The sequence below is a fragment of the Nesoenas mayeri genome (assembly GCF_963082525.1).
Source record: "Nesoenas mayeri genome assembly, chromosome: 8".
NCBI lineage: Eukaryota > Metazoa > Chordata > Aves > Columbiformes > Columbidae > Nesoenas > Nesoenas mayeri.
Window position 1 is genome coordinate 19194418 of NC_137554.1, and position 14145 is coordinate 19208562.

The 14145-nt window shown below is 51.5% G+C and overlaps 1 protein-coding gene across 2 annotated transcripts; it reads right to left on the minus strand.

The window, feature by feature from the left end:
- Positions 1–5813: 5813 nt before the first annotated feature.
- Positions 5814–13417, minus strand: HSD17B7 (hydroxysteroid 17-beta dehydrogenase 7; the record flags this gene model as incomplete). 2 transcript variants are annotated; one of them, XM_080349152.1, is made up of 9 exons in its annotated part: positions 5814–6701; positions 7085–7183; positions 7771–7827; positions 8816–8920; positions 9849–10043; positions 10551–10665; positions 11531–11623; positions 11729–11932; positions 13212–13417. In XM_080349152.1, 9 exons carry the CDS (start codon positions 13415–13417, stop codon positions 6606–6608), a joined length of 1170 nt encoding a protein of 389 aa, XP_080205278.1. In that variant the 3' UTR covers positions 5814–6605. The 2 variants fall into 2 exon arrangements, with proteins under 2 accessions (XP_080205278.1, XP_080205279.1); XM_080349153.1 differs by lacking the exon at positions 13212–13417 and adding an exon at positions 12080–12114.
- Positions 13418–14145: the final 728 nt, after the last annotated feature.

Below are 14145 nucleotides of genomic sequence, written 5' to 3' on the forward strand. Positions count from 1 at the left end.
GGGAAGACACATCCATCCCAACAGCTTCTAATCCCACCACTATGACTGTGTGCTGACCCTTCTCTCCTATATCCTCGTGAACACTACTGCTCTACATGCCAGCAATGTTGTCCTCAAGTTTAGGAAAAGAGAGGAGAGCAGAGGCTGGATGCAGCCCTCAGCCTCCATAGTAGGAGAACAACTGTGCACACTGAGGAGTGATCTCCTGCAGGACACATCTCACCCTTGTGACCCTTTCTCATCAAACACCATAGAACCTTGGCAAGAGTGACCAAACTTGCTGAGGGCTTTGTTGATGAAGGAAATGCCAAGGGCTATAGCCAAGTGGGTGGCAGGAAGCCGATGATGCCCACAGGACTGAAGCAGCGTTCCGGCATCTGGTGAGACCTGCCTGCTGGGCCGGCACGCTGCCGAGGGGCTCACCGGGTAAGGGCTGGGTTTTGGCAAGGCAAAAGTTGTGTCCTGGTGTCTGCTGTGAGAGACAAACCAGGTGCTGCTCATGTGACTGGTTGGGTCCCCCCACAGCCAGGGGGATGACTTCTGGTCCCACTGAAAACGGCAGAGGGGTCCTCATTGTGACAGGACAGCTGCCAATGCATCCAACCCATGCAGAGCAGGGAGCTCCACCATGGATGTCCCCATGGCCAAACACCTCAGGGTCTCTGCTACCCTGGCACATCCTCCCCTCAGAGGGAGCTCACTCTTCAGGAGGTGTTTGGGCACGGGGATGGATCCCTTACCTTAGGTGAAAACTGCAAGGCCAGCACATAAGATGCCTAGATTCAAAAGCCTCATGACTCAGGGCATGAAAGGAGAGCAGGAGAGCCCAAGGATGTGGCCAGCACCATGGGACCCTGTAACAGTAGGGAACAGAGAGGTGGACTATTACTGCTGGTGCTAGTCCTGCTCCAATAGGGATATCTCCAACAAGGGACCCGCAGAAGCCTCCAGTGAGTCTACAATAAAACATCTGGAGACACTACTCACTGCTTGTATACAGAGAAATCCCCAAACTGACCATTGCCCTCACCAGTCTGACCTTTCCAACCTTAGATTTGATGTTCCCTTCTAGTCTAAACATGAGAAAATGTGCTTGCTACAGCCTCCTCTTCCTAACTTCACTGACCTCAATCTCTGCCACTGTCTGGCAGATAGCCCAGAGATGGAACCACCCTTATGGCTGGCCTCCAGCCCTTTCTGTTCTCCAACACCTCCGCTATTTCATGGACGCAAAGCAGTGTCCCCAGCACATTCTACCAACTCCCATCCACACAGCCTAGAGCCAGGTGACAACACATCCCTCTCCAGGCAAGGATGCCTATCATGAGCTGGTTGGGCAGAGCAGAAAGAGCTTGAGCCAACACAAGAGCTGCCCAAGGAAAAGAAGCCATGATTTGCTGAAAGGTATCCAGAGAATTCAAAGCATGGATGTGGTGCAGCTCTTCTGACCCCCAAGCTGTGGCATTTGCCTCCAGGCAGAGTGTGGTTAAGTAGCATGAGGATCTGCTCTGCTCGTGAGTGGTATTACTGCATTTTAAGGCCATTAATAAATCCCCGGTGCCTGGAGACCATGCAGCACGTGTCCCTGGGTTCTGCGGGGCTGGCAGGCATTGAGCAGCATCCCTGCAGCCTCCACATGCCACAGCTTGGAAATTACTTACAGAAACCACCTCAGCAGGTCTGGCTTTTGCTGGCTCACCATGGCTGAATCACCATCTATTGAGATGACATGGACACGAGATATCACTGCACATTCATTGCGCTTCCCAGAGAGGTGCAGACCACAGTGACTCATGGGGCTACTTCAGAGGTAAATCTCAGGAGTACCCGAGCAGTGGGCGACCATCCCTAGGTCTCCTGAGCTGAACACACAGGTTCTTCCAGAGGACTCTGGCAGACAGATGTACACTGAACCAAACTGAACCTACCCAAGGTCCTGCCGAGACAGACAGAAACAAAGAGCAGAGCAAGACTGAAGCTGTGCCTCACCGATGCACACTGAGGTCATCCTTGTCTTTACTAGCTTCTCTTTCAAGAAAGAGGATCCCACACCTGAACACAGGACCTTGCACAGCTTCACCCCAGGCAGGCTATCCAGCCACCTCCTCTCATTTGCTTTGCTTGAGGCAGTTTTAAGGAAGAAATGACTGCAGAGAGATCTGTTTGGCTATTTTGCCTCAAGATGAATGCCACTCAGCCCTGTTCATCTATCTGCCTGCCCTGCAGCCTCCCCTGCTTGCACTTGAGTTAGGTACAAATCCTTGTGTTTACAAGAGGGTTTCTGGTAGGGCAGCCTTCCCAGACTCCTCTCACTGAGGCCAAAATGTTGATTACAGCACTGCAGCCTCTCCAAGCTCTGCTCTTACACCAGAGCATCTATTGATGAGGTAGGATAAAGTATTTACTACTCATTCTGATTCTTTTCACAGGCTGCTCCTGAACTCATCCACCAGTTCCCCTCGAGGTTTCTCCTTCAGGCACAGTTCTGCACTTTGAAAAGCAACACTGAAGAGCCTTCCTAACCCTGCAGGTGGTCTTGTCTCTCTTGGGGCTTTCCCATTCTCTTGGCCACGTAGCACATGTCTGCCCTGAGCCTCTGACATCTCATCCTTCAAACCATTCAGCCCTACTCTCCCTGGGAAGCTGCCAAGCAGGGTGGTGTGCAGGAGCAGCCCCAGGAAGCTGTGGGGTCTTCATCCCCACCTGGACACATCTCTGCTCAGAGCAGGGCTGGCTGGAGGGCCAGAGCTGGTGTGAGAGCTCCCTCTCTGCCAAAAACTTCCTGGGGCTCTACAATTTGCCCATTCCCAATGAAACCCATTCGAATCCAAGTCCCCCTTGGCTCTTCCCTGCCAGACAGACCTGTCACACTTCTGCAACACTCCCAGAGGTTTTTCCACTCCACATTTCTCACCCAGCTCTTCAGAGCTATGTCTCTCCTCTCCCACCAATCCCTCTGAGCATGCTTAAGATCAAAGCTGCCGTTGAGATGTTAAGCCTGGATGTTTCAACACAAGCTGGCTGTATCACTTCCACCTCTGTTTACAGAAGTCCTTCTTGTTTATTTCAATCCCATTGCCTTCTCCTCTTAGAGAGGCAAAGGTCACCCAGCCATGGGGATTTCAGCCCCGCCACACCAGTCTCGAGCTTTCTTCTCCCTTGGCCACAGCTTGGGCTGCAGCTCCCACCCACACTCCTATTATCCCTGCCCTACATAGCTGGAAGTCAACTGAGCAACGGAGGACTTGGGCTGTGTCTGGAGCAGGGCAACGTGCTTGTCCATGAAGATAAGAAACCAGTGACTTGGTCATGAGGCAAGATGATCAGATATTAGATTGCACAGCCTGATTGTACAGGACATCACGGAGCAACCGCAACGAATTTTCATGTTCAAGACCTGACCCAGAGCATCTCTGGAAAGCTATGTATCTGAGGATGGGAAGCAGAAAGCTCCTAACTCAGCACTGACTCCATCATATGCCTGGCATGTCTCAGTGCCCTGTGTCACCCCCGGCACTGCCACAGGCCCCGTGCTCCAAGCAGGACCTGTTTTCGTTGCGTAAAGGGCTCGGCAGCTCCACGTGCACAACCTCAACAGAGGCACCTGGCTCTTGGAATGGCATCAGCGGTGTCTCCACTACCTCAGCAAGCAAATACGTGGTGACAGGAGCACACTGGGAAGAGGTCAACAGATGCAGGTATCTACCTGCTCTCTTTTCTCCATTACCGATTTCATGCTTGGATGTGCCCGCTGGCTGAAAGGGATTAAGCTCCATACAGAGGTGTCTGTTAGCCAAGAGCAGAGCACAAGGAGCCATCCCTCCCTGCAGATCAGCAGCTCCAGAACATCAGCCAGCTCTGCTCAGAGTCACCTGCCTGGTGGGCAGCCAAAACAGGTGCCACAGCACCCCTTGGGCTGGATTCACAGGGCAAAGCTCACAGAGGGCAAACAACTGAGTCACCCTCCATTTCAAGCCACCAGGTCCTACCTGTGCTTCATCTTTGCAAAAGATGAACTTTCCTTCCACAGAAGAGCATAGACAATGACACCTGGGGTCACAAAAGCAGTCAGAAACCTCTATAGAGCAGTGGAGTACTGCAATAAGTGCTATAGGACACCAGAGCACCTTCTCCAACTGAAGAGCAATCTTCTGGAAACACCTGGGCTGACTGTGCGTCTCCAGCTCCATGCAGCACCCAACTCATAGGAAACCACAAGCTTTATGCTGTCTTTCCAGGTTGTCCCATCCCTCCAGGGCTCAGCTGGTGCTTTAGTGCCTTTTGCTCCTTCTTCATGTAACTCTCTTTGAGCAGGTAGCTGAGCTAGACATCTCCAAAAGCCACTTTGCGTCCACACCAACCACAACCACATGTTGCAGCAGATCTCCCACAACTTCTAAATCCTACACTTGCATCTCCCAGGATGTAATATACATCATGATGCACCAGGTACCTTCACAGCAACCAAGGTGAAACTAAACCACGAACAGGCTGAGCTCAGACACAACAGAACAGAAACACATATTCTCTAACCCTGAACCCCAGATTCCCAAGAGAGAGCTACAGAGTGCTTTTAGGATGAGCCCAGAAGCCCGTTTATACTTAACACCAATGTCATGGATAACAAAGACTGGTGATGGTATATCACATGTCCTTCCCCCTCACCATCCTCTGCATGCTCCATAGGCAAAAAGCACTCACCCCATCCCACCAGGCAAAACTTCCCCAGTAAGTGCTCAAGGTCAGCCCATAGGCACACACTTGAGGAAAAACAAAATAAACAAACAAAAACCAACAACAACAACCCCTCCTCCCAAGAAAAAAAAAACCCTTACGCAAACAAACAACAAAACCTCAAAGGTCCTACCTATGATCATCAATCTCTGCCCATCCTAGAAATCTGCCACTTTGTTCCAGGCTTTAGAAGACAAAACAACACACACACACGCAGAAAACACAGAACACTACCACAAAACAAAAAACCCACACCACCAACCCACCAAAACAAACTCATACCAGAAAACATTTGATTTTCCTAACTATAAGCTGGCTTATTCAAAGCTACCTCTTCTAGCACCCCCAGACCTTACTGCCTTCAAACCCCTGGACTGCTGCAGCTACAGGGCCAGCACAAGACAACACCGGTGACCAGCTCAGTGTAGGAGCCCCATCCTTCCCATCTCCCAGCATGTTGCACTCCTTTCAGCAAGCCTTGTGTCAGACACTGCTCTGAGTAACATTTGCTATTTAATTTACCTCACCCCAGAGATAACGTGAGACAGAGGCAGCAACAGAGCAGGGCAAGGAGCGACCAGGTGCCTCTGGCTTTGGGATCAGGGTGACAGGGCTGGGTGGCATGGCCACCCTTCCAACCTCCCCAGCCCCTGCCAGGCTCCAGGGGAGCATCTGGGCACACAGTGCAGCCCTTTCTTGCCAGGGAGCATTAAATCAGTCATTCCATGACACGTCAGGGTGAGCAAGCACCAGAGACATCAGCATCTCTCAAGCGCCTGGGGCTGGGAAACAGCCTCAGGCACCCACATGTGCTCAACACACAAAACCACACTGAAGTCAGAAGTCACTCATGTCTTTCATTAACCAGAAGGAATGAGAAGTGAGCTCAAACAGGTGGTGAACAGCTCTCCTATGACAGAAGAGACCCCATACATCCCAAGCATGTGCCGGCTCATTGTGCAAGGCAACAGAAACCAACCTCCCTTCCAGCCCTCCCAGTGCAAGCCAGACAGCTACTGGAGTGAAAACGCTACTGCAGCAAGGTCAACTCAGTTCCAGTCATTTATTCATTGCAGCATTTGAAGTACACCAGGTACTTGGTGAAGTTCCCCAGACAGACAACAGGAAGAATACTTGGTACAGGAAATTCATATAAAAAGAGAGTTAAATAGATAAAACAACATGGTAACCTCTTACTCTCGCTACAGAGTAGACTAGTCCTGAGCCCAGGTTAACATCAACAGTTTCAATCTGGTTAGATGGGACAAAAAAAGGCATTGCACTGCTCAGGCCAGCTCTTCAGGAGCTTGGCTTCAGACGCTGTGCAGAGCCTGACTTCCAGTCAAGTTCAATCTTGTTGAGCACACCTGGAAAGCTGGCCCCAGCTTTGGTGTACAAATGAACAGCAGCTCTTCTGAAGATGAGCCTTCAAGTACTTCAGGATCAGCCACAGGTTATACATTCAGGCCATCTAGAAAGACTGGTAGAGCCAAGGTGCAGGGCAGCACCCCAGACTGCTGCCTTTCCTGCACTAAGCCAGATTTAAACCACACATTTTGAGGCTGCTCCTGAACCACACATAGTTCAGTCATGCTTTCGCAAAACACTGTTTTGCACCTGTATTAAGACAGTCTCCATCTACTTCAGGTCTCCACTGTTCTGCCAGAAAAAAAAATCCCATACCAAAAAGACTAAGTATTTCTCTTCAGTTTTCACAATTCCATGTTCAGGAACTGTTCACCTTCTGTTGAGAAGGAAGATTGGGTCTGAAGCCATGTGCCTGTAGAACCACAGGCATCGTGAGTAGCACCAGAATGAAGAAAGCCCATGTTACTGATACGAGGCTGTTATCCCACGGAGACTGGCTTTACTTAATCTAGGAGATCACTGTATTTCTCTAGAGTCTCCTTCTCCAGTTCCAACAGCTTTTGGTAAAATTTCTCAGCAGTTTCTTCATCCACATCCATCTGGAAGACAGTAAGAACAAATACTGTGAGACCATCACCTTGGTGGCAGCCACCACAGATGCTGAGGAAAGCTAGGAGATACGTGGGTGGATCTCCAGGAACTTCTGCATCCACAGAGAGGGAGCCAAAGGCATCTATCAGCAGGACACATTTTCAGAAAGCATCATCACACACTGATCCTGTTCTGAGCATTGTCTTCATTGCCCTCCAGACTCCAGCCTGAGCTACTCTAGGAAGCCTCACAAATAACCCCACATCAGTATTCAACACTCATCTTGTTTCCCCTCCAGCCACAGGACACCCTTGGCACCAACCCTTCCATGCAAGGCAGATGGTAGATCCCAGCCGAGTCCCCCACAGCAAGAGGTTGCTGCTCCATTTACCTTTCTGGGCTCCACATAGCTCTTCCCCAGTCCAGAAGTACAGCTGTGGTACTTGACAAGAGCATCCAGGCTCTCTGGCTTCTGTTTGAACAGCCACACCTGGGAAGAACAGCACAAAAGTGTATGAGACCTGCACACACAGTCCTAACCGAGCCTGTAGCCAAGGACCTGACTGCCTATGGACACGGGAGAACACCCAACAGGACCTTTCACCAAGCAGAAAAAGACTTGATATCCACAGAAAAAGGTCTCAGCTGGCTCCTCTCAGCTGTGACCTACCCGAGTCAAAACTAAAACCATGTTTATGCCCCAGTGCTAAACCACCAAAGCAGTTCAACACGGCTAAACATGCTCACGGCTGTGCTCATGACCCCGTATTACTCACCTCCTCCCTGTGCCTGCATGTCTACAGCTGCTTGACTGCCAAAAGGGAGAGCAGTGTTCTCCCCACCTGAGATGGGAGGTTGGTTATTTTATGAGCACCTGATGAACGGCATAAAGCATCACCTTGGCAGATCAGCCCTGGTCACAGCTGCTTCCCCAGCACTCACTGCTGTGTGCCATTCAGGGGTGAAACACCGCACCCACCCACACGCCTTGCTCAGAGGCTCTTTGTTCAAACCAGCAGACTCTGGAAGATCTACCCAGAAGGAAGGAATATTTAAATCAAGTTGTGAACTACTTACATGAGCTTCTGCTCCATTATGTGGTGTCAGAGTGTAAGTTTTGGCAAAAAAGCGGATCTGAGTGGAAAAGAAGCACATGACAGAATCTGTATTTTGGCCCATGGTTTCTTTGGCAAGCTCTCTGCAGCCCAGCCATGACAGATCATCTACCAGCAGCAGAAATGCTTCTTAAAGTTGACTGCAGGTAACACCACACACTTACAACTCAAGCTTTATCACCACAAACTCTGATCTCTGAGGCCACCCACCAGATCAGCAAGCCTCGCTCCATGCTCTCCCAGAGCAAGAGGCCACAGGCCACACAAATGCCTCATTGGCACCTCTTCTTGAACGGTCTCTAGAGCACATCAGGCAGAGAGGATCTGCAACACTGCTGGTGCTGAGGACATGTGAGAAGGCATCACCTCTCCTCAGCCAGGAGAAACGTGACCTGTCAGGACCTGGGGCAGCTTCAGCAGAAAGGCCAACCTTGCAGTGCCAGCACCAAGGCTCAGAGCTGTCAGCCTTCAGGGGCAGAGATGTAGGGAACCTGAAAAGCTGAACCCTAGCAGAAGAAAGGCAAGGGAAGTTTTGGGAAAGCAGGGGAAGAGGTAATAGAGAGCAGGAGGCTTTGCTTTCCAGAGTAATGGAAATAAAAACACTGAAAAGCACAGAGTCTGTTGTAGGGACAAACAGCATTTCAGTGTACAGGGGACACATTTGTCCTGAGCTCTGCTGCCACCACAGTGACTGGATTTTACAAGCCCACAACAGGCTGGCAAACTTTCTAAGGGCAGCCCTGACAAACACTGCTACAACTGAAGGGTTGAACGCTGGCTCTGTGTATGGTGCCTGTCCAGTGCTCTGGTGGGCAAAAGGAACTCAGCTTGCAAATTGTGGCCTCAGGGTACCAAAGGGATGTTCTGCATAGGGGCCAGCCTGACCAGTTCAACAGAAGGAAGAGCAAGGAGCCAGAAGCACACTGCACATAGCTCCGCAGTGATGCACTTCACTGCAAGTGATCTCAACCCAAAATTCCCCCAAACTAGCCAGGAGTTCCACTTACCAACCACATAATGGGCATTAGCAGCTTCCACAGGAAAACCGGCAAAATTCTGTATGTCATATTAGACATAACGAGACCAGGACAAACGACACTGGAATACAGACCCTGGAGAGAGGAAACTGAGTCAGTCTGCAAATATACAATAATTACTTCATGAATGAATTATATCCCTTCCCTCCAAGTACTTGTCAGCAAGAAAATAAAGGTGAGTATAGAGACAAGGTAATAGCAGATGCTCTCCTCTCTAAAATTACCAGAAGCAGATAGTGATTAGATGTAGTACTTTCTGAGAGGTCCCAATTTGGAGATGTTTATGTCTAATCTGTGCCCATTAGAAGTTCACAAGACAGCAGGTACAACCTCCCAACACATCTCCACCTCACCTTGCAGTCTACATGCAGCTCAGCAGCAACAGCAGTCACTCCACAGATTACAGCCTGCTCAGATCAAAGGCTACCTCACATTTAGGAGACAAGACTTCAGCCTTCTAGGACTAAACTATTTTCTCATGAAGTATTTCAAAAGAGTGTAATCACTATCATGGGACTGGGGTTGCCACTTGTCAATTAAATCCATCAGTCCCCCGTGATGGGGAAGGCAGGTTGCTCATACATCACAGCGTGGAAAGCTTGAGCACCAGTATGGAGCCACCAGGAGAGACAGCAGAGCCTGCACCTCAAGTATTTGCAGGCAAAGCTGCCTGAGCAGCCCTGTTCTGATAGGCAGGTACACCTGAAAGCAGCAGCTCTTTGCCCTTTAAGGCCAATTCTTTGGTCTAAAGGGACAGCTAGAGCTTGCAAGGTAGGGATCGCTGCTAAAAACTTCTGCTTTCAGCTAAAACACATGGACAAGGACCCCAGAAGCAATTTCTCTGGCAGCTTCTCCACCACCTGCACACCCTTGGCTGTGTTTAGTGCATTAATGAACACATCAGATTGCTACAAACGAATGCAACTAAGTAACAACAACATAATGATAATTATAAATAGTAGGATCTCATTAGGTTTTTTACAAGTACAAACCCCATGGTTACCTGGTTATTAAATTTCCTGTTCAAAACCACACTTGTCAGGTCAGTAGCATACTTAGAAGAACTGTATGATTCCTGCCCCTTGGCATGCTGATAGTCAGAGAGGCTGAAGGCAGATTCCCTGGCATTGCTGGAAGATGTCCAGATGAGTCGCGAAGGCTTTTCATTACCACAGAGTAGAGACTCAAGCTGACGAACCTGCAAAAGAATTGTTAAACAAGTTAACACGGTAATTTTGAAGCCTTACAGTATAGCTTTACAGTTCTTAAAAGCTTTCCTAGTCTTGGCTAATCTTCACTAAACTAGCCAGAAGCAGCTGCTGTTCAGGTAGAAGAACTTCAGCCCAAGGTCCACCAGGAGCATTTACAAGCAGCCACTATTCTCTTGCACATCTCAGTTAAACACTTCAGAATTTAATACAGCCAAGTCTTGGCATTCACCCTGGACAGCGAGAATGGTTTACCTCTATTCACTGACTAACTCGAGTAACCTCAAGATTGTATTATCCCTTGCAACAACTATCACCATTTATTGCTATTTTAACAAAACTCTAGACCTTCGCCCTATCATTCCTCACCCACCAGGCTGCAGCCTGCGTCAACATCCGAACCAGGATGATGGAACTGATTCATCAGTCCTATCTGTACCCATCTTTACCCACATCAACCACCAAACCAAGGGCTCAGTCTTCAAACACAGCCTCACCAGGATAAAGTGTCCAAACAGGTTGGTAGCAAACACCTCCTGCAGTCCATCTCCATTAAGCCTGTCCGTCTGGGTCATTACGCCCTCTGCAGTGGTCAGCATGTGAAGCAGCTTCCTGGAAGCCAAGGACAGGAGTTAGGCAGGAACATTGCCAGTAGACATCTAGTGTGCCCCTGCTTCAGCCCTTCAGGAGAATCCCCCACCTCACAGGCTCCATACAGGCTCCCTACTTTACACCTCAAAAAGCCGTAATAACACATGAAAAAATGGTTGGAAAAAGTTTACGGAGTGTCCCACCCCCTTTATTCACAAGTGCCTCAATACTGACTAGAGCACCACAGTAAAGCACCATTTAAAAAAAAAAAAAAAGCATTGCTTTTCAATTTCACATTTATATAACAAAAACAAGCTCCAACATGGAACTAAGCCCTAGAGGCAAGTCTAATACGGGTAAGGAAAGCAGTTTAACATCTACATTCAAGATCCCAACCACTGTATTAGACTCAACACAAATCACTTTCCTCTCTAGCTCAACTTCCCCATGTTGTTTATACAACAATGATGCTTATAGAATAAGCACCGGCATCTAGCTGCACCAAATACCATGATCCACAGCTGAGAACAATTACGCAAACCTACAGTGGAACCAAAACAACGGTAAGGAGACCCAGTAAGAGGAAACTTTGCCTCCTCAACACCCAACCCTGAGCCAGGGGTACAGTTGGACTTCTCCCTGTGCAACTGGGTTCTAGCAACACCAGGAGCTGCAGAATTTGGGTGCCCTATACTGGCATGCAGTGGAACCCACACCGGGGATGAGAAGGAGCGCAGCGTTCCTCAGAGCACCCCAGCACTTCACCCAGCTGCCAAGCCCACCCCACACGGATGTGCTCTGTATCACACTGGGGCTGTGGACACAAAGGCATGCCTTGGCCACCACGATGCTGCCAGCGTCCCATACTGCCCCCAGGATCTCCTACCCAGTGAGGAGGCCACGCCAGAGCGCCTTGAAGTTCACGTGTGGGTTGGGCATGATCCCAGCATTGAGGTAGACAAAGTCCAGCCGCTGAAACCTGTGTGGGGAAGAGCACAGAAATAAGTAGCAGGACAGAGGGGTCCGTTGGAACGCTATGCAGGCAGATGGGGATCCAGTGGGGCAGAGGACAGAGATCCAATACCTGCAGCGGAGCTCCTGGGCCACACGCAGGACGGACGCCAGGTTACCCAGGTCCACTTCCACGGTGGAGACCTGAGCGGCAGGGTGGGCGGCCAGGATAAGGTCTCGCGTGGCTTCACTCTTCTGGTCGTTGCGACAGGCGATACAGAGATGGATGCGGCCATCCTCCTCCAGCAGCCGCTGGCACAGCGCCAGTCCCACGCCGCTGCAACAGAACGGTGTCAGGTACGGCACCGAGAGGGCTGGGGCGAGCCGGGGCGGGGCGAGCCATGCCAGCACAAGCCCGGACAAACCCGCCCCACCCCAGCCCTCTCGGTTATGGTTCCTGCCCGGCCCAGTCCCCGCCGCTCACCCGCTGGCCCCGGTCACTAGCACCACTCGCTCCATCGCGTTCCCCAGTAGCCGCCACCCCCGCCCGCCCCGCGCTATAACCCCTGCCCGCACGTGACGCCCCTCCCCTCTCCGCCGCCCCGGCCAATCGGTACGCGCGAAGGGGGCGGGGACTGCACCGCCTGTGGCGTGATGGTGGGCCGAGCGGAGGGGGCGGGGCGTGACGGGACACGCCCCCTCGGATCACAGGGTGTAGACCACGCCCCTCCGCCCCTCCGCCCCCCCCCCCCCCCCCCCGTTGTGTAGGCCACGCCCACTCCACCGATCTGCGAGGGCACGCGTTCCTGCACTTCGCGCTGCGTTGTGCTGCCCTTCCTCCCTTTGTGCTGCCTTCCCTTGCCTTGCAGCACCCCTGGTGCTGCCCAGGTGCAGCAGGCAGGCTTTCTGCAGGTAGCTGTGGCACGCTCTGCGCTTGCATCCCTTTTGCAGCCAAGCAGAGGTGACACCAGGTTACTGTTTCCCAGTGCTGCTGTGTCAGAGGGGGTCTGGGTGCGCAGGTCCTGCAGGAGATCTGTCCCTGCCCTCTCCTGTCCCAGGCCTGCTATCTCACATTAGTCCCTGCCTGGGGTCATATCTCCTGTCATGGATGCTAAGCTTCAGAGCACCCTCACTGCCAAACAAGGAGATGAGCAACTCTTGTGTGTCAACCAGCAGGTCTTCACAGAGTCACAGAATGTTAGGGATTGGAAGGGATCTTAAAAGATCATCTAGTCCAATACCCCTGCCAGAGCAGGAACACTTAGATGATGTTACACAGGAAGGTGTCCAGGCGGGTTTGAATGTCTCCAGAGAAGGAGACTCCACAACCTCCCTGGGGAGCCTGTTCCAGTGTTCTGTGCATCCTTCCTCTATCTCTTATGCCATTACCTGTGTGCACTCCCCTGACCTCTCCCCACACAGCATCTTGGGGTACACAGTGGAGCCCCAAAGCCCCCCAGCAGGTGGGTACCAGCCAGGCTCCCAGGGTGCCCACAGAGGAGTTGAGCCACCTTCTGAACTGCCGCAAGCACACCATGCAACCAGATTCATGTAGCAAGTGTCTTTTCAGCGGGTTTGCCCCTATACATAGGTGCATCTACTGAATATATACACACCTTAGCAATAGTATACTGGAAACTGTGCCACGCGTGACTTGATGGCGCTGAACTAATGCATACAAAAGTATGGAGGGGTCCATGTACCCTCTAAGTAAAAAGTTCCTCGTGTCCAGCTGCAGGAAGGTCCCATTGTGGGGCTCGACAGATAACCTGCCAGGGCTCCTGGGGGGCACGCAGCTTTGGCACCTGCCCAGTTTGCTCATGAAGCAGCTGGATCCGGGAGGACGGACTGGTGCCAGACTTCTGTGGGATGCTCAAAGCAGGAGACTCCAGTCCAGGTGCTCCAGCTGAGCCGCGACCACTGGGCTGACAGCCAGGGAGAACTGGGCTGCTTCTGCTCCCTGCCCATGGGCTACTGCAGGTTTGGGCATCAGGCAGCAGCATCGAAAGCCCAGCTACCTGTCTTCCTCTGATGGCAGGTGAAGATGCAGGTCAATCCTGGGATAGGAGAACTTGGAGATTTCCCTTGCAGGAGAAAGGTGCTAACATCCCACTACCATGCAGCAACCGCAGGGCATCCAAAATGCATTTTGCGGGCAGCTGAGCAGCTCTGGAGTGGCTGTGATGGGTGAGAGGAAGTCTCCTCGGTGCTTCTCTCATGCCCACTCCTCCCCGGCTGACACAGAGAAGCAACAGCTGAACACATCAACTGCTCCAGCAGCCAGGTGAGGAGCCAGGGGCACAGTTGGACTTCTCCCTGTGCAACTGGGTTCTAGCAGGCAGGGATGAGGCTTCCTGCTCCTCCATGCGGCATGTCCAAAGCCCAAAAGGTCCAAGGAGTTTTTGCTTTCACTCTGTAATTGCACAGCCCACTGTGAGCTAGTGGCAACTCCTGGCCCCTCCTCGAGCAGGCTGTGGCCACTGGACAGTCCCTGCTCCAGCAGGCAGGTACCCACACGTATCCCTTCCTCGGGCGCCTGCCCTGTGCATG